Source organism: Peromyscus eremicus, chromosome 10, assembly GCF_949786415.1.
Source record: "Peromyscus eremicus chromosome 10, PerEre_H2_v1, whole genome shotgun sequence".
NCBI lineage: Eukaryota > Metazoa > Chordata > Mammalia > Rodentia > Cricetidae > Peromyscus > Peromyscus eremicus.
Window position 1 is genome coordinate 93,029,668 of NC_081426.1, and position 26,811 is coordinate 93,056,478.

Here is a 26,811-nt window from a genome sequence, read left to right on the forward strand (position 1 = left end):
GAGTACTATCCTGTTATGAAATAAGACTAAATGAAGAACTTATGAATATAAATTATAGAAACACAATGGGAATAAAGACCTGTGATAGTGCAGATACAGCAACTACTAAACACAGCCTATTATCTCTAGGGCTGTAAAGGATCTTGGAACCTAGCTGATTAGGAATAGGCAAGTATTCCAAGAGGCAGTTTTTATAGATACTGGTGCACAAGGCTGAGCCCCAACATCTGTATCTCAGCAGTGTTCCTAAGGACAGCCTCTTGCTAAATTCTATGCTATTGAGTTAACCCATAGCTTAAGTGACTTTTCAGATCAGAGTCCCCCTGAAATGTTACAAAAGTCATTTCATATTACAAGAACCCTGTTGTTTTACTGCAGTTATATCCAATCCCCGCCCTCACCCCAGTCAAGATTCCTGAGCCATTACATCACCATACAGAAGTATCCACCTGTCCTGGATGGTTTTATGACAAGTTGACACAAGCAAGAGTCATCAGACAAGAAAGAGCCTCAGTTGAGGAAATCCCTTCATAAGATCCAGCTGTAAGGCATTTTCTTAGTTAGTGATCAATGTGAGAGAGCCCAGGAACTATGAGTGGGACTAAGCCTGGGCTGATGATCCTGGCTTCTATAAGAAAGAGTCTGAGTAAGCTATGATGAGCAAGTCAATAAACAGTACCCCTCCATGGCCTCTGCATCAGATCATGCCTCCAGGCTCCTGCCCTGTTTGAGTTCCTGTTCTAACTTCCTTCAGTGATCAACAGTGATGTAGAAGTACAAGCCAATTAAACACTTTCCTCCCCAACTTGCTTGTTGGTCATGGTGTTTCTTCATAGTAACAGACACCAAAAGACACTATCCATAAATCTTATTTAATGAGCTCATCAAAGATGTTTTTGTGGTCATTCATTATGTGTAGTTTTTTTGTTCATTCATTTTTCTTTTGTTTTGAGGTAGTCTTTGTAGCCCAGGGTAACCTCAAACATACTATCTACCTGATGATGACCTTGAACTACTGATGTTTCCACCTCTCAAGAGATGACACTGTAAACATGCACCACCACAACAAGTTCATTGATTTGTTTTAACCTTAGAAGTAACAAAGATTTTTATAACATATTTTAGAACCATGCTTTTTAAATTAGAATCAGTACTTATCTTATGTACCAGATTTGGCCAATGATGGATTCATTTGGTGGATGATAAGTTATGTTGTCAATGTAAATATGAAGATGTAAAAACATAAAGAATACAAGGTTTTCTAAGACAAATTCTCCTTTTTAGGTAAAAGGAATTTGATTAATTGCCTCTCATAATTATTATCGATGAGATGAACTAAGATGCAGTACTTAATAACATTACCTTGGAGCTTAGACCCTTTTACTTACAATTTGGTTTGTTGCTATGTTGTGGACTTCAAAAGAAAATTAACCATTGCTTATTTACAGCAAAACAGAAACCAAATAGAAAAAAAGTCTTCATTAGATACTGTACACAAGAAGTTCCTTTCTTATATTTGTAATTTTATTTTAAAAATGTGACAATTCTATATATGTATACAATGCATTTCAATCATTCTCCCTCCTTCCCACCTTTCTGTTTTCCCTTCCAACCCCTTCAAATGCCCCTCTTTACAAGTCCCTTTCTCACATTCATATCTTTGCATTTTGTCTTGTGACCCAAAGAGTTTAACAAGAGCTGTCTGTGTGACACTGGGTTTTAGTATATCCTCTGGAGTCTAGCTGGCTCTCCTGTGAGTATATATGTGAAATCAATGACTGCCTCTCTCTCATAATCTCCCAGTAGCAATAGTTCAGCAGAATTGAGTATGGTCCTGTTGAGTCCCTCTCTGAACCTTGCTGTGCTGATGAGGGACCCAGTCTTGTGCAGGCAGCTGTAGATGTTGTGAGACAGACAAGGGTAGCAATGACTGTGTGTGTCCTGCTGTAAATATAGCATTTACAGCACTTCTTCTCATCTTCCGTCTCCTGTTCTCTTTCCACACTGTCCTAAGCTTCAGAGGAGATGGTATACGTGTCCTGTTTAGGGTTAAGTGCTCAAGTGTCACTTACTCTGGTACCTTGAATAGCCGTGAGTCTCTGTATTCACCACAGTTCATTACAGTGGGAATCTTTTCTGGGTAAAGATGGCTGTAGCATTTGTCCATGAATATAAATATAAATACTTAGAAGACAGTTTGTAATCACATATCTTTAAACAACTGTAGAATATTTCCACCATAGAAACTAAAACTCTAGTTGCTGGGTTTTTGACTGGATTTACAGGGAAAAAAAAATTTTTGATGCTATAGAAACCAGCCTTTAGCATGAGAGGAATTGAAAGCGAGCCACGGAGTAGGAGGACTAATCACCCCATTGACTTTTCTGTCTGGAGGAGTAGAAGTTAACACACACACACACACACACACACACACACACACACACACACACGCATACACACACACATCTCCAACATGTCAGGTTCTCACCAAGGATGTTGATGGGTGGCAAGTCTTCAGCAGGACAGAGAAACTGAAGAGGAGATGCAGAGCAGGTGAATACTGGACAGACAAACAGACACATTAGGACTTTTCTGAGGGTCAAAGCTTAGTTCTTCATTTTATTATTGTTTCCATTGCTTGTTCTACTCTATCCTTTTTCTGTTCTGTTCTTCTACCCTGACGTTTCTCTTCTTTCTTTTTCCTGATGACTTCCTTCTCACTCCTTCCTGATGACTTCCTTCTCACTCCTTCCTGATGACTTCCTTCTCACTCCTTCCTGATGACTTCCTTCTCACTCCTTCCTGATGACTTCCTTCTCACTCCTTCCTGATGACTTCCTTCTCACTCCTTCCTGATGACTTCCTTCTCACTCCTTCCTGATGACTTCCTTCTCACTACTTCCTGATGACTTCCTTCTCACTCCTTCCTGATGACTTCCTCCTCACTCCTTCCTGATGACTTCCTCCTCACTCCTTCCTGATGACTTCCTTCTCACTGCTTCCTGATGACTTCCTTCTCACTACTTCCTGATGACTTCCTCCTCACTACTTCCTGATGTCTTCCTTCTAACTTCATTATTTCTTTCCTTACAGCTTATACACCCCAGAAGAATCTTTCAAGCAATATAAAAATTAAGATGTGGTTACATTCTATGTTTTAAGTGAATAATTACAATGAATACAAGTAAAAAAAAAAAAAAGCATGTTTCCCATTTCCCTTACATGAATAAACATTTTATGTATTATGACTGAAAAGCAAATTATCCCCAAGCACCCACATACAGTTAAACATTTATCTTCTAGAATTCTCATAGATCAGGGGCCTTTCAGCCATCACTGTTAACAGAGACAGTAGTTTTTCTAATTGCCAGAAAAACAGATAACTAGTTTCACTTTTCACATTTTAGAGTTTGCAGAATCATCTTAACTAACCATAAAATTCTTTGTTTTCTATTTACATGAAGTATTATTTAAAGCTTTGTTTTAGCTATGATGCACACCAAAATCCATAAACACATTTCCCAATATTGAAAAGATCTTGAGCTAATTCCTCCAACTCGATTGTTTTCCTTAATCATTAATTAACCTAAATGACAGTCTATAGGCTCCTCAAGAGAAACTCATAAGTCCCAGCTGATGACACTTCCTTGTCCTATTTTCTATCCTATGCAGCCCCTGCTTTATCAGGGGCGGGGACAACACTATATCCTTGTTTACCTATATTAATTTTCCCACTAAAATAACCTCTATCATAACCCCTTACTACATGTGTTAAAAACTCTTAATCATCAAAATTCTATTTAAACTACCATTATTGTTGCATAAAATCATTACTTCAGTTAAACAGTACAGCTTAATTAGAAATCAACTTCATAATAATCCACATTTGAAATGCCCAGTAGAACAGGATGTTTCGAAGAGATAATCACATTACATTAAAGGCAGTGGGGATCCCGCACCCCCATTCACATCATGCCAGATACAAGAGTAAGATGCAAAGGCACAGCAATAGCAAGATCCATGCTGGAGCCCAAGTTCTGGGGCCTTGTCTATCTAAGATGCACCCATAATTGCCTTATATTCTGGTGGGCCAAATCCTGAATTCAATTGCTCCCTGATGCTCCATTGACATGGCCACCAGAAAAGTTTTGACTTTTTTAAATGTCAGATTAATTCAAAGAAAGTGGAAGAGAGATTTAAAAATGCCTCTTTTTCTTAAGAATTAATAACCGCACATAGGTAATTGATAAGAAGATAATCATTATACAAGCTAAGGCCACATGATTCTTCCAGAAGCCCCATGATGAGCGATCGATGCCCTGGATCATCAAGAATTCTTCACCAGTACATCTGTAATTCAACACACACAAAAATAATGTCAAAGTTTATTCAGTACATTCACTGTTGCTTCCTTTTAAAACCTCATAGTTTCAACACATCATTAAAAATTTCTTCTTTATATTTAATTGGTAGTACTAATGATGTACTTACAATTTTGTTATATATTATGTCAATCTAACTTACTTGTATCAGGTCACTTTGTTAATTTCAAAAAATCATACAAAGAAGCATAGCTATCACATCTTTTTAAAAGCATAGAGGAAGTAGGCTCAGTAAACTAGGCCCAGTTTAGAGAGTCACACTAAGATCCAACTTTGTAGTCTTCACTATGTCATCCATTTCTAAATCTACAATGCTGCCCTCTCCTCAAAGGGCAAAGGCGTGGATAAAGGACTTCTTTCTCCTGAAGTGGAAAACCTCAGCTTTCTAATGACACACAGACACTCTAAGAGATCAAAGCTTTGTGCAGTTCTGCTGACTCAGTAGACAGTCATGCAAAAAACACAGCATCGAATTCTAGACCGAGGACCAGAGGAGACTAAGGGTTTCTGACAGGAGTCAGCCAATTCCTGTCAGCTCTTCTACTAAGGGAGCATGACAACCAAGGATGCTCAGCTATGGAACATCCACAGCAGCCCATGGCTACAGACACCCTGGGTAGCAGTTGGAGACAGCAGGGTCCTTGACACAAGTTAGAAAAGCAGCTGCTGCTAAAAGTTCTGAATACACGATAATTACCACCTGTGTATCTCCATCCCTAAGTTTCTCCATCCCTGTGTGTCTCCATCTCTGTGTGTCTCCATCCCTGTGTCTCCATCCCTGTGTGTCTCCATCCCTGTGTCTCCATCTCTGTGTGTCGCCATCTCTGTGTGTCTCCATATTTGTGTGTCTCCATCCCTGTGTCTCCATCTCTGTGTGTCTCCATCTCTGTGTGTCTCCATCTCTGTTTCTCCATCCCTGTGTGTCTCCATCCCTGTGTATCTCTATCCCTGTGTGTCTCCATCTCTGTGTGTCTCCATCCCTGTGTATCTCTATCCCTGTGTGTCTCCATCTCTGTGTGTCTCCATCCCTGTGTGTCTCCATCCCTGTGTGTCTCCATCCCTGTGTGTCTCCATCTCTGTGTGTCTCCATCCCTGTGTCTCTATCCCTGTGTCTGCATCCCAGTGTATATCCGTTTTCTTGTATCTCTTAGGATGTAACAGGGGCATATTTCTTCTTCCTCTTTTTGTGAAGACAATCCTTTTGTGAGTATGAGGTCCGTTTTTGGCCTGTCCCTGGTTTCATTTACCTATCCCCATCCTTCTGACAAGAAACTGCTAAGGAATTTTTTTAGAAGGATGACACACTACACCAGGAGAGAGGAGATATCAGAAATGGGATATCCCCCCATAGTTGTTTTCTTATCAGTAATTCAAACATAATTTCGGTTACTACTATTCATTATCATTTTGTACATCCATGGGAGATTTAACACATCAGCATGTTCCTATCTCATTTATAGATCAAAATCAGATCAATGAGAGCAATCGTAGAAAGGGAAGATATTGTAACTTTAAAATAACACACTTTAATTTTATTAAAAATTTTTTGTTTCTATTTTAATGGTATTAAACAAAAATGACATTTCCTTCTCAATATACTGAAATATGTGTTTTTTTCATTGTAGGACATATCCTCTGGTAGGACATTTTACACACACACACACACACACACACACACACACACACACACACACACACACCTTTGATTTCTTGAAGTCCTCTAGAGTGTGAGGCATAGGGAAGACCCTGCATGCTGGCAGGCAAAGCTCAATTTTTTTGGTCCTTGCTGCCCTGATGTTCTCGGGTTCTGCTCACAGGTACCATAGTCTATACATATAGAAACTATATGCCCTTGTTAACTATCAGAGCAGCCTAGGTCAAACTCAAATGTTCTGAAACAAGGAACTCAAATCCACAATCAAGACACCAAAACCATTTTTAAAAGTCCCAAAGAACCCTTTCTGCACATTCTAAACCATAGAGCAGTAGGATCAAAACACATCCATGTGTGCATTGATTACAATGATTCTCTCTGGGGAACCAGGAGAGGACAGAGTGCTAATCCTGAAAGTATGGGTTTTCCTTCTAAGTGTAGCAGCATCTCTGTTCCCATTCTGACACTGAACTCAAGCTTACATTACATAGTTCTGACATCTACTGACTTCTGCTGTATTATGTTCTGTACAGAAGTTTTGTCCCAGGAATTCATTGTGCAGCAAAGCCTGTAACACAAACAGGAACAGAGAAAGGCAAATAGTTTAAAATTCCCAAAAGTTTCCAAAAAAATAAATACAACTATAAATTGAAATTCAATCTTGACTGTAATTTGCAAAAAAAAAAAATTAAATGAACAAACTCTTATCAAGTTCAGTCTGCCCAGCAAAGCAGTGCCCCTCCCTCACACTCAGGAGGCTTAGGATTGAAATGATGGTGCTTCCCAACTACTAAGAGGTGGACTCTCTAACTAGATTACTTCAGGCACCTCCTTCTCTGCCCAGTCCATAACCATATATACACTGTAATTGAAACAATACTATTGATTTATAGTAACAATATTTCTTGCTTCTTTTCATCAAAACCGGTTGAGATTATGGAGGTAAGAAAGTCTGTTAAGATACAATTTACTGCAGAGGAAGCTGGACAAAGCCAATATGGCTATGGGTATCACATGGCTTCTATTTCTTTTAATTTCCTGATATAAATTATATATCTTTATCCCTGATCCTTCATTATTTTCTTATTGAGTAGAATCACAACTGTATGCTTTTCATCATACCATCTATCTTTCCTCTTTACTCTGGGATTTTTCTCACTCTTTATTTCCCTTAAATAACATGTGACTGGGGAAAACCCCAGATGACTCACTGACCTTTGGCTAGAATTAACAGGAAAGTTCTCATCTTTTGCTCCTGGAAGGAAAATCCTGGGCAGCCGCTGGTTAGAGATTACAGCTGGGGAAAGGACTTGGCTGGGATTCATTTCAGTTGCTACAGCTGGAGACCCCAAGTACAGTGACAGACAGGACAACTTACTGTAAATCCATAATGAGGAATGTTGAGGTACTGAATCCACGAAAGTTCAGGTAGTGAGATTCCTGAATATAGTGACATACCTGAGAAAAACTATGAAGAACAAAACCATGAATTAGAACCAGTCTATTGACTAAGAATTCTAGATAAGATCCTCACTCTTCAAGACCCCTTCATCCTTCTGACCATTTCTCATCAGACTAGCTCTTTGAAACATTCTTTCAGTAAACTCTAAGCATAATTCTTCATTTTTTTTTCCAATCCAAGGCTCTTCATGGTTTTTAAAAGAAGGGCCTGCCACCCAACTCTGCAGGAGCCAGACCCTACAGATATTAAATTATCTTTAAAATGGCATACAACCTATGAACATAACTTCAAATACAGCCATACTACATATTTAAAATCCTCTTTCGATTCCTTATAATATCTAATTTAGGTAGCAATATAGTTTATACTGTATAATTCATGGGATGGCGACATTCAGAGCACAAGAATCATTTGTTTCATATATTTTCAATATATGATTGGTTGAATCTTTGACAATATAACAGGCCAACTGTAGTGACTATTCTAATAAAACTGCTGCCATCTAAGAACACATGCTAGAAGAACACTGTCTTGGCTCATTTATATCAACTTGACACAAGCTAAATTCACTGGATAGTGGGGAACCTCAAGAATCAAGAAATGTCTCTAGGGAGGAGCTTGGCCCTACCTCAACTTGATATGCCATGCTTTCTTCAAGCCCGTGGGAGAAGTGGATGGGGAGGGGGTAGATGGGAGTCAGGGGAAGGGGACACTCATCAAATTGAACTTTTAACAGAAAAACTGTTTTAGTTACATTAACAAGTTTTTATTATTATTAAAAAATAATAAATGAGACTTTCAAATCTTAATTTTAATGATTTTCCTTGTGCTGAGCTTGTCCATTTCCCCTGGGCAATGATGTCAGCAGCCTTTCTCTTGGGTGTAAAGTGTCCCACCTCTTCAACCTTCTGGACTGTGGTCTCAGTTAATGTCACAGGAAGGGGCCTCCCAGGTCTCTTTCAATTTGCTTTCTGTTTTGTTTTGTTTTTCAGATTTTTAGCAGCATGTGGTCTCCAAGCAGGAAACCATGGGCTGGAAAATTTGGCAGAGGAGTCTGGTGAAAACTTTGTAACCTAAGAGAAAGTAAAGTGGAGGAGAGATCCTCAACACAATTGATGAGAAACTGATTTTAGTTTCCCTGGTTGGAATGCCTGTGGACTCCCTAAGACAGGAGACACATGTAACATTCATGTGGAGAGAGGCCCCCAGCCCTTTCTGAAAGCTATTTTAATCTTAAATAAATCTCTTTAGTTCTGAGTTACTCTAAGATAGTCTTCATTATACCAGCAGCAGCATGGGGAAGGGAGGAGGCCTTTATATGTCTGAGGAGGTATGTATTCCTGCCAGTGTATATTAAAGTTTTCTTTTATTTGTTTACTTGTTTCTCTGGTATTTGTGGAATTTCATCTGGATTCCTAACCCAACAAAGGCCATCTATTTCACAGAATGTAGGGAGACTTCCAGGAGACAGTTTATCATGATAATATCTCATGCACTCCCTTTGAAATTTCCAGCTTTATACTCTCTAGGATAAACTTACTGTGTTGTGAATGTATATTCTCCCCCTTAAATATATAATCACAGGTGAGAAGGGAAAAGAGTAAGAGTCACACAGGCTTTGTCCACCTTATTTATACATACACATTCAATCCTCTTTAACCCTCCACCCAATGCACTGGAGTCACTGTAAACTGCATTTCATTTTCTAAAATCTTCTAAAACAATGCTCAGGTAATTCTGGGCTCTGGAAGGTGACTAGACTTCCCTTCTACCCCCTGAGCTAGAAGAACCAGAACCAACAATGGGCAGAACTCCTTGACATGGTTCCTTGGCCTTGTTCTTTCCGCTGTGCTGTGGGATCCTTGTTCTGGGATGGCAACAGAGCCAATCTCCTACAGAATGACTCGTCCACAAGTGCCACGACTGTCTACTGGTCCATGCCCTCAGAGTCCAGCACCCCAGCAATGAGGGAAGTGGAAATACCACCATACCCCAACAGGAGCACCCAAGAATGTTACAGGTTTTTAGGTCTAAAAACCAGATTGCTACTCAGGATAATTTCGAGATGACTAGCTGAGATGATCCAGCCTGACAGACTACTTGAACAAGGACTTGAAACAAGCCCTACACTTTCTCATTTTGCAGCGATTGGACAGGATAAATGATACAAGACTTGACAATTAACCCAAATATTTTCTTTTCAGGATTCCCTAAAGATGTCTTCACCCCCAGAAAGCAGGAAGTAATTTTAAGAAAAAGACACCCACATTCCCAAGAGGTGGGGTGGGTAGTTTTTGGTCGTTTAATGAGTTATGGATATTGTCATTGTTTACAATGGTTGGTTACAAGTTGTTGATTGTTAATGGTCAAGAAAAAAGATGAACAAGGAGATTAGATTCAGAGGTTTTGTTTAAAAAAAAAAGAAAGAAAGAAAAAGAAAAAAGAGAATATAGGTATGAAGTAGATCGAATCTACTCTGAGAAAAAAGATAAAGAAATAATAGGATAAATGGGTATATCACTGAATCTACACTAAAAAGAAAAAGAGGAAGATATAAAAATGACAAAAGGTAGAGTACTGAATCTATTATGAGAAGAAAAATACTTTTAAAAAGGAATTACTTGTTTTAAATAGGATAAGTAAGGAAAAATTTTTTGTCTGAGTTTATCAAATGTTACTGGACTGGACATTCTTAATATATATAATGGAGTTTTTTGTCTGAATCTGTCAAATGTTAATGGACTAGACATCATTAATGTAATCTTGACTGTGTATATTGTATATACTTATAGGATATAATTTTTCTTGTATCAGTTATAAGCTTTTTTTAAATTTTAGACAAAAAAGAGGAAATGTGGTGGTATTGTGTTCCCCAAAATATTGTGTACCCTAATAAACCTATCTGGGGTCAGAGAACAGGAACAGCCACTAGATACAAAGGCTAGAAAATGGTGGCACTCACACCTTTAATCCTAACATTCCAGAGGCAGAAGTCCATCTGGGCTCTCTGTGAGTTCAAGGCCACATTGGAAACAGCCAGGCATGGTGACATATGCCTTTAATCCCAAGAAGTGAGCCTTTAATCTCTTTAATCTGGCAGATAGCAGAAAGATATATAAGGCATGAAGACCAGGAACTAGAAGCATTTGGCTAGTTAAGCATTTGGCCTGGTTAAGCATTCAGGCTTTTGAGCAGCAGTTCATCTGAGACTCATTCTGGATGAGGACTCAGAGGCCTCCAGTCTGAGGAAACAAGACCAGCTGGGGATCTGGCGAGGTGAGGTAGCTGTGGCTTGTTCTGGTTCTCTGATCTTCCAGTTCACCCCAATACCTGGCTCAGGTTTGATTTTACTAATAAGAACTTTTAAGATTCCTGCTACACCAGGCCAGCAAACCATGTGGAGGACTGAGTCCAATCCTGAATATGATGGGGCAGAACTCCCATCAGTTTTTCTTTGTCTCCTGTCTGTGGTGACTTATATCTTGATTGGGTGTTGTCACTATGGGCAGTGAGCTAGAAATGCTGAAATATGGAGGAGGGTTCCAGGAGACATGGGCTGAAGTTACAAGTGTGCTCAAGGACAGTGACCACACCACCTGGCTCTTTTTTGCTTTTCTTTCCTTGGGGGAAGGAAGTACACAGGGGACACTGGACAGAAAACTACAATGGCAGTGACCGACCATTCATTTCTGATGGTATTTATGGCCTGCTCTATGAGATGGAAATATGTCTGACACTGTGTCTAGTGGGGTCCCAGGGCCCAGAGAAGAATCTACTGTTGTTCTTCTGAATGGATGTGGTATTAAACTGACTTCTAATGAGTTGTGACACCTATAGATTAGTACATCTCAGACCTTTATCAAAGAAGCTTCCTTTTGTAGGAGACGGTGATTAACACAGACCCACCACAGGTCAACATACAGAGAAGAGAGACTACAGAGGATCCAGCCCTGAATGGGACATCTGTGTATCACACCCCTCCTCCCAAGGATCAAGGATCAGGATGTAAGAGGGTAGAGGGATGGTAAGAGCCAGAGGTTGTGGACAACTACAACAAAACAGGGTTCTCCTGTCACTATTGGACAGTGACACATAGGAATGCAGTGCAGTGTGACAACATGGGAACACCTGTACAAGATCAAGTCAGAGAAGATCCCTGCATGGAGGGGAGAGGCGGACATGACCTCTGACACCCACCTGAGGAGCTACTGGCAGTTGATGGCTGCTGGAAGGGGGAACTGGTTTTCTTTAAGGATGTGGCCCCTGAGAGCCTACCCATGCTGCAGTAGATGGCCCTATACACCAGCACACATGGGCAGTGCTAAGTAGACTCAGTGGTTTACAGAAAGCAGAACAAAGAATGAGTCAGGGAAGGGAGAATGGAGAGAGTGACAGGAAATGCAGCTGTTACTTTCCTGTTGCTGTGACACAACACCATGATCAGGGAACTTGTAGAAGAGAGAGTTCCTTTGGCCTAAGTTTTCCAGAGTGACAAGAGGCCATCTTGGCAGGCAGGCATGGCAGCAGGCAGCGGGCTAGGAAGTGGGAGAGGAAGCTGAATGCTCACACCTTCATGTGACAGTGCAAAGGAGAGAAGGAAGAGGAAGGGGACAGGACTATAAACACCCAAGCCCCTCCCTCTTCCAAGGACAGACTTTCTCCATCAAATCTCTACCTCCCAATGGTTCCAGAACCTCTCCAACAGCACCACCAACTGAGAACCAAGTGTTCAAGTCCCTGAGTCTTAGGGAATATTTCTTATTCAAAAGTCCATAGGGAAGGATTTTGGAGGGAGAAAGTGGCATGGCCTTCATCAAAACACTTTATGTGTATTGAAGAATCTCTCAAACAAAAGTTAATTATAACATATTTATTGAAGATTTACATTACTGGATGGCATACATATATGGCCACATATATAGGAAAAGAAAACAAAACAGTACTTTCTCAATGACATACATCTGCCATTGCCAAGCTACAGTATGCTCTTGCACTAGCAGAAACGGTATGAATATTAACACACTAAATCAATTATTCTTCTTGCTTGATATGCTTTTTGGGGAAATGTGGGATCTGGCTCCATTTATCAGTTGAGTTATTCCACATTAAGCGTATAATTTATGAGTATGAAAGACTAAGTCTTGGTAACCAGTTACGGATAGAGAGTATAAGTATTCTAATTCAGGAGACTGATTAGTACTTAGGAGTCCAGAATCTTCCACTATCTCCAACACTTTTCAGAATATAAGTGAGTCCTGAGATAGACTCCTCATGCTAAACTCTTATATTGATCATTGTGTTAGAATATTACTTTGTTTGGGTTTTTTGTTTTGTTTTGTTTTTTTGTTTTTTTGAGACAGGGTCTCTTTTGTCTCTCTTCATAGCTTTGCACCTTTCCTGGATCTTGTTCTGTAGACCAGGCTGGCCTCGAACTCACAAAGATCTGCCTGCCTCTGCCTCCCCAGTTCTGGGATTAAAGGCATGCGCCACCCCCGCCCAGCTTAGAATATTATTTTAAGATGTATTACATTTGTTTATGTTGTGGAATATTTGTCTAATGATGCAAAGATGTGTTGCATTCTTCTATAATGCATTTATTCAACTCCGTGAAGCTATGATACTTTGCTTGTCTGAAACACCTGATTGGTCTAATTAAGAGCTTAATGACCAGTAGCCTACCAGGAAAGGATATGCAGGATTGGTAGGCGGAGAGCATAAATGAGAGGAGAAATCTGAGAGGATGGAGCTGCAAGAAAAGGAGAAGAGGTGGACACTAGGGGCCAGCTATCCAGCCACACAGCCACACAGCCAACCATGCAGTAAGAGTGAAAATAAGATACACAGAACTAAGAAAAGTAAGAAGCTCAGAGGCAACAGGTAGATAGGATAATTTAAGTGAAGAAAAGCTGGCTAGAAATGAGCCAAGAAAGGCTGGGCATTTATAAGTAATAATTAGATTCAGTGTGATTTATATGGGAGCTGGGTTATGGGTGCCCAAAAGAGCAAAGAGTAAAGAGTAAAATACAACCAACTATAGATCACGCCCTATGCTTTCCCATTAGAGACTACTGAATAAATCAAATTAAAACAGCAGGCAAGTCTCTCGCAACAGCATGAAAGGAAGGCTGCAATCTGTCTTGTTGTGGGGGAATCAGCCAATCATACCACTTTCTTAAAGTTTCAATTTCTTATGGTTTTATAATATGATCCCAATAAATGTCTGGTAAGAGCTCACTAGAAAGGGCATGTTAATTACATCATAGTATTGACATCAGAGTAGTAGCTGCAAAGCCTTGGAGAAAAGCAGGATCCTTCGCCTTTTCTCCTACAGACCATAATAAGCTTTAGTGTAAGACCTCATGTCCCAAGTACTGATGTGTCAAGCATGTACATGTTTAAGAAGGAACACAAGGAAAATTTTCCTCTTAGGGAAACACAATTGACACTCACCAGCATGAACATAAAGTAGATGATCACAAGTACTGTTGATACATCTGCTGCAATCTCCCCTGCCCCTATTGACAGTGACAGGGAACTGGCAGAATAAGCCAACATCATGATGGTAGATAACATAGTGAAGAAACCCTTCACATCTGTTTTCACTCCTTAGAAAGAAAAGAGTAGGGTCAGTTGATCTGCTAAGTCAAGAGAACTGTACATATTTCAAATAATACTTTAATAACAATTGAGACTAGTAACAGTTTCAAAACCACCCACTTCTCTGGGTCTCCAACTGCTACCTGATCATGTGGGTGCTGGGAAACAAATTTGGAGACTTTGAAGGAGAAGCAAGTGCTCTTAACAAATGAGCCTCTCTCTAACTCCATCATGTGGCTTGTTTTTTATACTTGCTACAAAAATAACTTTCCATATAATACCTATTCTCCTCTATACATAATTATGGGCAATTTATGGGATCCTGACATAGAGAGCCACAGGCAACACAAATGGCCAAAATTTTACTGCATTCTCTCACAGGAGAATCATCAACAGAACACGTTCATGTCCACATTTCCCTGTGTTTATTACAATTGCATTAGTAATGAAATTGGAATTAGGACTATGCCGGTTAGTTTTTTTGTAAATTTAACGTAAGTGATGGTCATATGGGAAGTGGTAACCTCAACTTAGAAAATACTTCCATTAGATTGGTGTGGTGGTAATGTGTTCCCCAAAATATTGTGCACCCTAATAAATTTATCTGGGATCAGAGACAGAACAGCCACTAGATACAAAGGCTAGAAAATGGTGGCACTCACACCTTTAATCCTAACATTCCAGAGGCAGAAATCCATCTGGGATCTCTGTGAGTTCAAGGCCACATTGGAAACAGCCAGGCATGGTGACTCACGCCTTTAATCCCAGAAAGTGAGCCTTTAATCCCAGGGAGTGGTGGTAGAAAGCAGAGAGGTATATAAGGCATGAGGACCAGAAACTAGAAGCATTTGGCTGGTTAAGCTTTTGGCTGATTAAGCTTTTAGGCTTCGAGAGGCAGTTCAGCTGAGATTCATTTTGGATGAGGACTCAGAGGCTTCCAGTCTGAGGAAACAAGATCAGCTGAGAAGTTGGCCAGGTGAGGTTAGCTGTGGCTTGTTTGGTCTCTCTGATCTTCTAGCATTCACCCCAATAACTGGCTTCAGGTTTGATTTTATTAATAAGAACTTTTAAAATTCATGCTACAGATTGGCCTGTAGACAAGCCTGTGGGGGCATTTTCTTGATGAGTGATTTATGTAAGAGGTCTTAGACAAATGTAGATCCCTAGGCAGATGGTCTTAGGTTCTACAAGAAAGCAGGCTGAGGAAGCCATTAGGAGCAAAGCAGTAAGCAGCACTCCTCCATAGCCTCTGCTTTACTTCCTGCCTCCATGTTCCTGCCCTGACTTCCTGCCAGTGGCCATGTCAGAGGAGCAGCAGGTAGCAATCAAAGTCCAAGGTGTCAGTCACCAGGAGGCAACTCCTTGGTGGGTGAATCTCAGATAGTCAAGTCCCCAAGACCACAGACTCCAGAATGCTGTGGGATGTATGGCAAATGTGTTGCTAATTAATCAATAAAACACTGATTGGCCGTTGGCTAGGCAGGAAGTATAGGCGGGGCAAGGAGGAGAATAAAGCTGGGAAGTGGAAGGCTGAGTCAGAGAGACACTGCCAGCCACCACGATGAGGAACAGCTTGTGAAGATGCCGGTAAGCCACGAGCCATGTGGCAAGGCATAGATTAATGGAAATGGATTAATTTAAGCTATAGGAACAGTTAGCAAGAAGCCTGCCACGGCCATACAGTTTGAAAGCAACATAAGTCTCTGTGTTTACTTGGTCGGGTCTGAGAGGCTGTGGGACTGGCAGGTGAAAGAGATTTGCCCTGACTGTGGTGTGGGCCAGGCAGGAAAACTCAAGCTACAAATGGCGTCCAACGTGGTGGCAAGAGTTTCCACCTAAAACCTGAAAAAAGATTCTAAAACGGAGCTAAAAACAGCTTCCTAATTGTCTCTCTCAAATGAGCGGCAGCTGCTGGTTTGAGCTATTGGCGGGTTCCTAGTGCGCGTGCTTGATCTGCAGTAGGGCGGAAATGAGGCCTCTGCAAGTGGCACATTAAGCTGCATGGTGGATTTAGACATTGCTAGTATAAAACAAAAAAAGAAGTTTCTGGACTACATGCTGCTTGGATAAAAGCATAGACCCATGATAGCTCCCAGAGCTGGTGGTAAACGTAGCCATGTTGAGAAGCTGTGGGCAGAGCCAGCAGCCACAGCTGCTGCAGTTTAAAGCAAGAGATTCACAATAAGACAGATTCAGATGTAATAGTTTACAATGTGTGTAAAATATACGTAGGCTTGAAAGAGACAAAAAAGGTGATATATACAGTTATAGAAACAAATACATAGTTTTAAAAAATAAAGTCTTTAAAGAGACAGTAAAATTAATATAGAAAATAAGCCACGTAAAGATGAATATTACACAGAGAATCTGCATTGTGTTGTCTTTGGGATTCTTAACTTCAGAGAGATATTTGATTGTAAAGGAAGTTGAGTTAAACCAATATGCATATTTTAAAGATATCTTGACTTCAAAATTTAGATGTAAGAATATGTTACTTTGGAAAAGAGTCTCTGTTTTTGTTCCCACAGAATGCCAGAGGCTATGGATTTGTTTAAGATTAAGATACATCAGGTTTGACCAGCCAAGACCCCCTGAAAGGTCTCCGATGACACCATGGCCCAGATGATTCAACATCCAGAATGGTTTCAAGGCAACTGGCTCAGATGATACAGCCTCATGGACTACTCCATGATCCTAAAATTTTCTTTGTATCCCCATAAGATACAGCGCCCCCTCCAGCAGGAAGTAGTAAGAGAAGCTACGCCCAAATTCCCAAATTATATGTAATTTTACTTTGTTAAGGTTAAAACCTTCCTTTTTGAAAAAAAAAAAGGGGGAAGTGCTGTGGGATGTATGGCAAATGTGTTGCTAATTAATCAATAAAACACTGATTGGCCATTGGCTAGGCAGGAAGTATAGGCGGGGCAAGGAGGAGAATAAAGCTGGGAAGTGGAAGGCTGAGTCAGAGAGACACTGCCAGCCAACACGATGAGAAACAGCACGTGAAGATGCCAGTAAGCCACGAGCCATGTGGCAAGGTATAGATTAATGGAAATGGATTAATTTAAGCTATAAGAACAGTTAGCAAGAAGCCTGCCACGGCCATACAGTTTGAAAGCAATATAAGTCTCTGTGTTTACTTGGTCAGGTCTGAGTGGCTGTGGGACTGGCAGGTGAAAGAGATTTGTCCTGACTGTGGGCCGGGCAGAAAAACTCTAGCTACACCAGAATGTCTTTTCTTCTGCTGTGCCTTTACATGTTTGCTGCTGCTATCTTTCTCTGGTATCTGGCATGGTCGGAATGGGTGTGGGGAGATCCCCACTGCCTGTAATGTAGTGTGTTTATCTCATGGAAACATCCTATTCTACTGGCCATTTTTACCTGTTGATTATTATGAAGATGATTTCTTCCCAATCTGTACTGTCTAATTGATAGTAATAATGTTAGTGTATACAGAGTTTTGATGAATAAAAATAAATACAAGAAAATATAACATTGCTAGGGCCTAAAAGTTTCACCTAAGGAGCTGCATAGATCACAGTTCAGGTTAATGATTAAGAAAACCTATTGAGTCCCCAGAAGCCAGGCTGGCTCTAATTCTCTTAAGGCTGAACAATGAAGTCACAGGTTTGGGTATGCATCATTAGCTGAAACAAAGCCTTAAAATAACCTCAGGTTAGATCCAGATATTTTGATAATAGCTTTGAGATGAAAAAACCAGAAAACAATCTAAAGTTTAGAAGGACACTTAGCTGAGTTATAGATTCACTGGCTTAGGGTCAAAAATACAAAGCAGACTGATTGTTGCTAGATGATGTATTTTCCTTGCTAGGTTTGGTTGTATGAGTGAGAATTGTTAAGACCAAGGTTGGAAAAAGCACAGGGACAAATAGCCAAACAAGTGGAAACACATGAACTATGAACCAATGGCTGAGGAGCCCCCAACTGGATCAGGCCCTCTGGATAAGTGAGATAGTTGATTAGCTTGATCTGTTTGGGAGACATCCAGGCAGTGGGACCAGGACCTGTCCTCAGTGCATGAGCTGGCTGTTTGGAACCTGGGGCTTATGCAGGGACACTTGGCTCAGCCTGGGAGGAGGGAACTGGACCTGCTTGGACTGAATCTACCAAGCTGAACTCAATCCTCAGGGGAGTCTTTGCCCTTGAGGAGATGGGAATGGGGCATGGTTGGGGGGAAGGCGGAGGGGGGAGGGGGAGGGGGGAGAACAAGGGAATCCATGGCTGATATGTAAAATTAAATTATAAAATAAAATAAAAAAGGAACTATTGATGAGTGGGAATGCAACCCAAAGTTTTAAAGTAGAGCTAGCTGACTGATTCTTTTTCTTATATAAAAGTTTAGGTTTGTGATTCCTTTAAGATTCCTTATAAGATTACCTTTTATGATAAGTAATAGAGTAATTGGTCCTTTCTTTGTAACTGCAAAACTCAGCCTGTCAGTAAAAGACCTGGCTGAGAAAAATATCTTGCTTACCTATATGGTTAATCTATAACAAGTTGCTTGAGTATGAATATACATGGATTCTTGGGATAACTTGTTTTTTCACCTATAATACATAAAATGTTTAACTATGTAAGGGATATGGAAAACATGCTGTTTTTTACTACTTTGTATTCATTGTAATCATGCACTTGAAAAAATAGAATGTAACCACATTGTAACTTTTATAATGCCTGAGAGATTTTACTGGGGTATATAAGCTGTAAGAAAAAGAATAAAAATAGAGTTAAATGGGCTAAAAGGAAAACATCAAGAATGAGAGAGTTGATTTTTTCCAAATTTTTGTCTTTTCCTCCATTTCTTTCTGGGAATTTATCATTTTTTCTTTAAGGGCCTCTATCATCTTCAAAAAGTTATTTTCAAGATCATTTTCTTCTGCTTCTTCTGTGTTGGGATGTTCAGCTCTTGCTCTTGTAGAACCACTGGGATCTGGTGGTGCCATATTGCTCTTTATGTTGTTGAATGTATTCTTACACTGCCATCTACCCATCTTGCTTTGGGGTAATTATAGATATATGTTGATTTTTCCACCAATTAGTGCAGGTGGAGCCTGTGCCACCAGGGGGGCCTCTGATGCCTCTGAAACTGGTGGTGGAGTGGCCTGGCTGCAGTAGTCTTGTCTGATGACTGACTATTGAGGTTTTTCCTCCAACCAGTGCAACAATTGAGGACAAGACAAGCAAAAAATTGGAAGAAATCAATAAATCCCTTAAAGAAAGCTAAGAAAGCCAAGAAAAAAACCAATCAAACAGGTAAAGGAAACAGCTCAAGACTTCAAAACTGAAATAGAGGCAATAAAAAAACACAAACTAAGGGAATTCTGGAAATAGAAAATCTGGGTAAACCAACAGAAACCACAAATGCAAGCATAATCAACAAAATACAAGAGATGGAAGAGAGAATCTCAGATGTTAAAGATAGGATAGATAGAGGAAATAGATTCATTGGTCAAAGAAAATGGCAAATCCAACAAAATCTTAAAACAAAATATCCAGGAAATCTGGGACACCATGAAAAGGCCAAACCTAAGAATAATAGGGAGAGAAGAAGGGGAAGAACTCCAGCTCAAAGGCAGAGAAAATATATTCAACAAAATCACAGAGGAAAACTTTCCAAACCTAAAGAAGGACATGCCTATGAAGGTACAAGAAGCTTACAGAACACCAAATAGACTGGACCAAAAGAAAAGAAAAAAGTCCCCTTGCCACATAATAATCAAAACACTAAACATATATGCTGTGGGATGTTCTGTATGGCAAATGTTGCTAATTAGTTAATAAATAAAATGCTGATTGGCCATTGGCTAGGCAAGAAGTGTAGGCGGGACAAGGAGGAGAATAAAGCTGGGAAGTGGAAGGCTGAGTCAGAGAGACACTGCCAGCCGCCACGATGACAAACAGCATGTGAAGATACCAGTAAGCCACGAGCCACGTGGCAAGGTATAGATTTATAGAAATGGATTAATTTAAGCTGTAAGAACAGTCAGCAAGAAGCCTGACAAGGCCACACAGTTTGTAACCAATATAAGTCTCTGTGTTTACTTGGTTGGGTCTGAGCGGCTGTGGGACTGGCAGGTGAGAGAGATTTGTGCTGACTGTGGGCCAGGCAGGAAAACTCAAGCTACACATATAGAATAAAAAAAGAATATTAAGAGATGCAAAAGAAAAAAGCCAGATAAACATACAAAGGCAGACCTGTCAAAATTATACCTGACCTCTCAATGGAAACTCGGAAAGCCAGAAGGTCCCAGACATATGTTTTGCAGACACTAAGAGACCATAGATGCCAGCCCAGACTACTATACCCAGCAAAGCTTTCAATCACCATAGACAGAGAAAACAAGATATTCCATGACAAAACCAGATTTAAACAATTCCTAACCACAAATCCTGCCCTACAGAAAGTACTAGAAGGAAAACTCCAACACAAGGAAGTTTGCTACATCCACAAAAACACAGGCAATAGATAATCTCACACCAGCAAATCCCACACAAACACACTGCTAACATAAAAAAAAAAAATAACCAACACATTACTACCATCAACAAAATATAATAGTAATTAACAATCACTGATCATTAATACCCCTTAATATCAATGGACTCAACTTGCCCATAAAAAGACACAGGCTAACAGAATGGATACAAAAACAGGACCTGTCCTTCTGCTGCATACAAGAAATATACCTCAACTTCAAAGACAGACATTTCCTCAGAGCAAAGGGTTGGGAAAGATTTTGTAATCAAATAGACCTAAAAAACAGGCTGGTATAGCTATCCTAATATCTAACAAAAATAGGCTTCAAACTAAAATTAATCAAAAGAGCTGGAGGACATTTCATGTTCATCACAGGAAAAATCCATCAAGATGAAGTCTCAATTTTGAATATTTATGCCCCAAATACAAAGGTACCCACATATGTAAAAGAAACATTACTAAAGCTTAAATCACACATTCAAACTCCACACACTAATAGTGGGAGACTTCAACACCCCACTCTCACTAACGGACAGATTTGCCAGACAGAAAATTAACAGAGATATAAGGGAACTAACAGATGTTATAACTCAAATGGACTTAATAGATATCTATAGAATATTTCACTCAAACACAAAAGAATGTACCTTCTTCTCAGCACCTCATGGAACCTTATCTAAATTGACTACATTCTTGGTCACAAAGCAAATCTCAACAGATACAATAACCCCCTGTATCTTATCAGACCACCATGGGTTAAAGCTAGATTTCAACAACAACACAAACTACGGAAAGTCTAGAAACTCATGCAAACTGATCAATGCCCTACTGAATCACCACTGGGTCAAGGAAGAAATAAAGAAAGAAATTAAAGATTTCCTACAATTCAGTGAAAATGAATGTACAACATACCCAAACTTATGGACACTATGAAAGCAGTGCTAAGAAGAAAGTTCATAGCTCTAAATGCCCACATAAAGAAGTTGGAGAAATCTCATACTAGTGACTTAACAGCACAACTGAAAGCTCTAGAACAAAAAGAAACAAACTCACCCAGAAGAAACAGATGCCAGGAAATAATCAAATTGAGAGCCGAAATCAATAAAATAGAAACAAAGAGAATAGAATAGTACAAAGAATCAACGAAACACAGAGTTGGTTCTTTGAGAAAATCAACAAGATAGACAAACCCTTATCCAAACTAACCAAAAGGCAGAGAGAGAATATCCAAACTAACAAAATCAGAAATGAAAAAAGGGGCATAACAAGAGACACTGAGGAAATCCAGAGAATCATTAGGTCATACTTCAAACACCTGTACTCCACAAAACTGGAAAACCTAAAAGAAATCCACAGTTAAGCACTGGACCGAGCTCCTGGAGTCCAGTTGAAGGGAGGGGGCAGGGATTATATGAGCAAAAGGGTAAAGATCACGATGGGGAAACCCACAGAGAAAGTTGACCCTAGCTAGTGGGAGATCATTTATTCTGTACTGACAGCTGGGGAACCTGCATAGGGCAGAACTAGGCCCTCTGAATGTATGTGTGACAGTTGTGTGGCTTGGGCAGTTTGTGGGGCCACTGGCAGAGGGACCAGTATTATCCCTAGTGTATGAACTGGCTTTTTGGAGTCCATTCCCTATGGAGGGATACCTTGCTGAGGCTTGCTACAGGGGGGAGGGGCTTGGTCCTGCCTCAATTGATATGCCAGACTTGTTGATTCCCCATGGTAGGCCTAACCCTCTGTGAGGAGTTGGGGTGGGAGGGAGGTGGAGTGGAGCAGAAGGAGGGGGGTGGGAACTGTGGTTGGTATATAAAATGAAAAAAATACTTTTAAATAAAAAAATAATGAAAAAGAAAGGAGAGAGAGAGAGAGAGAGAGATTTTCAAATACATGGTTTAGTGTGACCCCAACTGCACATCTCAAGCCTTGACCTTCTCTGAAAAGCAACTCAGTCCCTTTCCCACTATGTTTCTCTTGACTAACCTCACAGTTTCTCGTTTACTGTGTCCAAAGTTGAATCCTCAAGCTCAGCTTAATGGTACAGATCTGAGATGCCAGCCAGAGCTACATGGCAAGAGACAGTCTACAAACAAACAAAGAAACAAACAAAACAAGACAAAACAAAAGAATTAGAGAGTTAGCAGTAAGTACTCACTCCTAAGCAGATACTAGATGAAAAGCAAAGGATAACCAGACTACAAACCACAGATCCAGAGAAGCTAGGAAACAAGGAGTACCCTAAGAGGGACGCATGGATTGCACTGAGAAGGTACAATAGATGAGATCTCCATGAGTAAACTGGGGGGGGGGTAATAAAGGGTAGGGGATTGGAGATGAGAACATAAGAGAATAGGATGGTCGAGCTGGAACAGGGAAGGAGTGGGAGAGCAATGAAAGAGAAACCATGAGAGAGGGAGACATCTTGGGGATAGGGAGAAACTGGGTGCTAGGGAAGTTCCCAGAATCCACAAGGACGACTCCTCCTTAGACTACTAGCAATAGTGGAGAGGGTGTCTGAACTAGTCTACCCAAGTAATCAGATTAGTGAATACCCTGTCATCATAGAGCCTTCATCTAGTAACTGACGGAAGCAGATGCAGAGACCCACAGCCTGGCACCAGGCCGAGCTCCAGGAGTCCAGTCGAAGCGAGATAAGAGGGACTCTATGAGCAAGAGGCATCAAGATCATGATGGAGAAACTTACAGAGACAACCAAACCAAACCAGTGGGAACTCATGAACTGTGGACCGATAGCTGTGTAGCTTCCATGGGACTGGACTAGGCCGTCTGCATAGGCAAGACAGTTGTGAAGTTTGATCTACTTAAGGGGCCTCCTAGAAGTAGGATCAGAACCCATCCCTGGTGCATGATTAGGTTCTTTGGAGCCCACTGCCTATGGTGGGACACCTTACACAGCCTTGGTGCAGGGGGAGGGGCTTAGTCCTGCCTCAACTGAGTGTATCAGGTTCTTCTGACTCCCATGGGAGGTGTTGCCTTGGAGGGGGTGGAAATAGGGGGTAGGGGTGGGGAAGAAGGCTGGGGGCTGGGAGGAGGGAGAGAGGGGGGATCTATGGTTGGTATGTAAAATGAATAAAAAAATTTCTTAATAATTAAAATAAGAAAAAAAGAATGATAGAAGGAAAACATCAAGAATAAGAGAGTTAGAAGGAACTAGAAGGAAGCATCAAGAATAAAGATAGAGTTAGAAGGAAAATATCAAGAATGAGAGAAGGAAATCTCCAGGAAAATGAAGAATAGAAAACGCCAAAGTAGAACAAATAAAAGGTCTGAAGGAAACCAGCAAGAGACTGTGTGAGTGTCTTTTTCCCTAACCCCCTCAGAGAAAAAAGTCTAGTATGCCCTAACTCTGGATTTCCCTTTGAGCCCTGTTCTGATGGAGGCTGGCACCACAGGCAGAGGAACTTCCCTTCTTGAAGTACATTGAACTGTAAGATGAAATAAACCCTTTCCTCCCCAAGTTGGTTCTTGTCATGGTGTTTGTCACAGCATTAGAAACCTAAGGCAAGGATTAAACAGCCAGGCAGTTGTTTTAATATCTAGAGGATGGGAGGGTTCCTCCAACTTTAGTGTCCCCTAGGAAATCACCATGTAACTGCTATGCAGGAAGGTGATGGGTTCTACAAGCTAATGTTCATAATTACATGTTCTACATGTAATTATGGAGCTAATGCTATGAGTCATGCACAGTCCTGTGTTATGACAGTCACAATGGCACAGTTACATCCTGGGGGAGCTGACTTCCATGCCTAACCTTTTTTAATGTTATTGTTATGATTATCATGGTATGTATAATGCATGTATAGATATGGGTGTGCATGTATCATGGTATACATGTGCCATGATGTGCAATTGCCATGGTGTGCATGTATCATAAAGGGCATGTGCGATGGTGTACATGTGGATTTGAAGGAAAAATTTCTCCAGTGATTCTCTCTTCCACTGTGGATCCCAAGGATCAAATTCAGGTTGTCAGTCCTGCAGGAGAAGTACATTTCCCATAACCATCCCATGGCCTAATGACTGGTTCTGAATGAGAATTGTCTTATAAAACAAAGTCTAAGCTTTATCAGTGCTTATCTTGTGTGTGTGTGTGTGTGTGTGTGTGTGTGTGTGTGTGTGTGTGTGTGTGTTTGAGAACTATGGGAATTCTGAACAATTAATCTAGGGTGAAGCATAAGCAAAATTTACAAATGAATCTGTGCGCATATTTCAAATAACTATTTATATTATATAATTTCAACAAACATCAAACTCAGTATCTTCTCTCTTTGTCAGATTAGGTAGCATAAGACACTGTATACATTTAAGTTCTTTTACACACATACATATGTGTGAGATATTATCTACTTTTCTATATTTTATTTACATATAGAGGCACTTATACAGAAACACAGAAAAATATACAGCTGGGCTGGAGAAATGGCTCACTGATTAAAAGCATGTGCTGTTATTGCAGAAGCCCTGGATTCCATTCCCAGCACCCACATGGTGGCTCACATCCTGTAACTCCAGTTCATGGGGATCTGATATCCTCTTCTGGCCTCCCCAGGCACTGCATTCACTTAGTTCACACACACACACACACACACACACACACACACACACACACACACACACGTAAACCCACAAAGGAAAAATACAACGTTTACAATATGTATTAATAGATATCTAATAATTGATCTTACTCCATTGACACTGTCCCAAATGGGTACATTATGTCTACATTCATTACAATACACAGAATCTCTAGTAAAAAGTTTCATAAACAGCTCTTGTAGTATTTTGTGAACAAGTCTTGGAGACTTTCCTCACACTGAACACCTGTTTTAGATGGCACACAGTGGAGACGTGCTTTTCTACTTAAGACTTGCCTCAGTTGTACAAAGCAAAACACGTTCCTCCAAGAGTAAAGACACACTCTCTTGCTTTGTCACTTACCTGCTATGCTGAATAATACAACAGTAAATATAATACTTGGTAATAACCTCCTGGGTACCAGCTCAGCCAGCAATTTCCCAAGGAAATATGGTGACACTCTGTAGTATCCACTGGTATGCTCATGTCTGCAGAGACAAAGATCATGTTAAACATCCTTAGATTAGTCCAGAAGACACAGGTGAGATGCTAGCTAAGCTGACTTCTGCCACCACAGGGAGCCTAACAGGACAGTGTCTTCTATGCTCCAGGCTGACTCCCATGCACATCCTCATCTTAGGGACCAGCATCCCTAGGCCAGCATCCTGATGACATTCTCACTAGGATTCTCCCCATCAGAAACTCTACCTTGTTTTGTCCACTCTGGTCACACAACAGCCCCTCCAGGGAAGCAGCCCAATGTGCCTCTCCTCAGAGTCTCTGCCCTCTGAAGCTGGTTCCCTGAGGAGCAGCTCATTCCTACCTCACCTCAGACAGTGGTCATGGAGACTTCTCTCCTTCCAGTTCTCATGAAGAGGTGACACTGTCACTCTGAGGTCACAGTGCAGCCTCAGGACACTACATCCTTCTCTCCAGCTACTCTCACTTTAGGACAGATGTACTCCTCAGTAATCTCTCTGTACAACTGTGAATCTTTACCAGATACCAAACCTGATCCTTTCCCTTCCAGCCCTTCCAGATCCTAAGTTCTTCCCCTCCCAGTGTCTTCTTTTCATCTCTGGTTTTTGTTTTGTTTTGTTTTGTTTTTTTGAGACAGACTCACCTGTACAGGCTGGCCTTAAATTCCATATACAGCCAAGAATGACCATCCTCCTGCCTCTCTACCCTGGCCCCAAGTGCTGGGATTACAGGAATACAGCCATGCTCAGGGTTTGTGGTACTGGGAATCTAACACAGGGTTTCAGGCACACAACGTACTCTAACTACTGAGTGAGGCCCTCAGCTCCTCTCTCCTGGGCCTGTACTTGGAGAAAATCTTGGCCATCTTTGAGAGCAGTGAATCCTAAGCATAAGCCACCAGGAAAAGTTTCTTCCATGTTTGAAAAGCACAGGAGATAAACAGCCCTTTTCTACACAGCTGCTGTCTGGCTCTCTCCAGCCCTCCATCAAGAGGAGACTCTCATTCTTGTGCAGCTGTACCTCTCCAACTCCAATGTGCTGCTGAACCCTGTACACTTAAGCTCTGTGGAACCCTTGACATCCTTATTTGGCGGAGAGTTAATGAATTTCCTGTTATTTTCAGCCCCCTACAACTGTG

General features: G+C 40.7%; 1 protein-coding gene across 1 annotated transcript in view; it reads right to left on the bottom strand.

Moving 5' to 3' along the window:
• Positions 1 to 4,196: 4,196 nt before the first annotated feature.
• LOC131920852 (ATP-binding cassette sub-family G member 3-like) overlaps positions 4,197 to 26,811 on the bottom strand; it is a 47,330-nt gene continuing 24,715 nt past the window's right edge. The window contains exons 11-15 of the mRNA XM_059275313.1: positions 25,557 to 25,681; positions 13,949 to 14,103; positions 7,415 to 7,504; positions 6,519 to 6,604; positions 4,197 to 4,350 (exon numbers count right to left, since the gene is read on the bottom strand). Coding sequence (XP_059131296.1) covers positions 4,197 to 4,350; positions 6,519 to 6,604; positions 7,415 to 7,504; positions 13,949 to 14,103; positions 25,557 to 25,681 — 610 coding nt within the window. The remainder of the gene's footprint in view (positions 4,351 to 6,518; positions 6,605 to 7,414; positions 7,505 to 13,948; positions 14,104 to 25,556; positions 25,682 to 26,811) is intronic.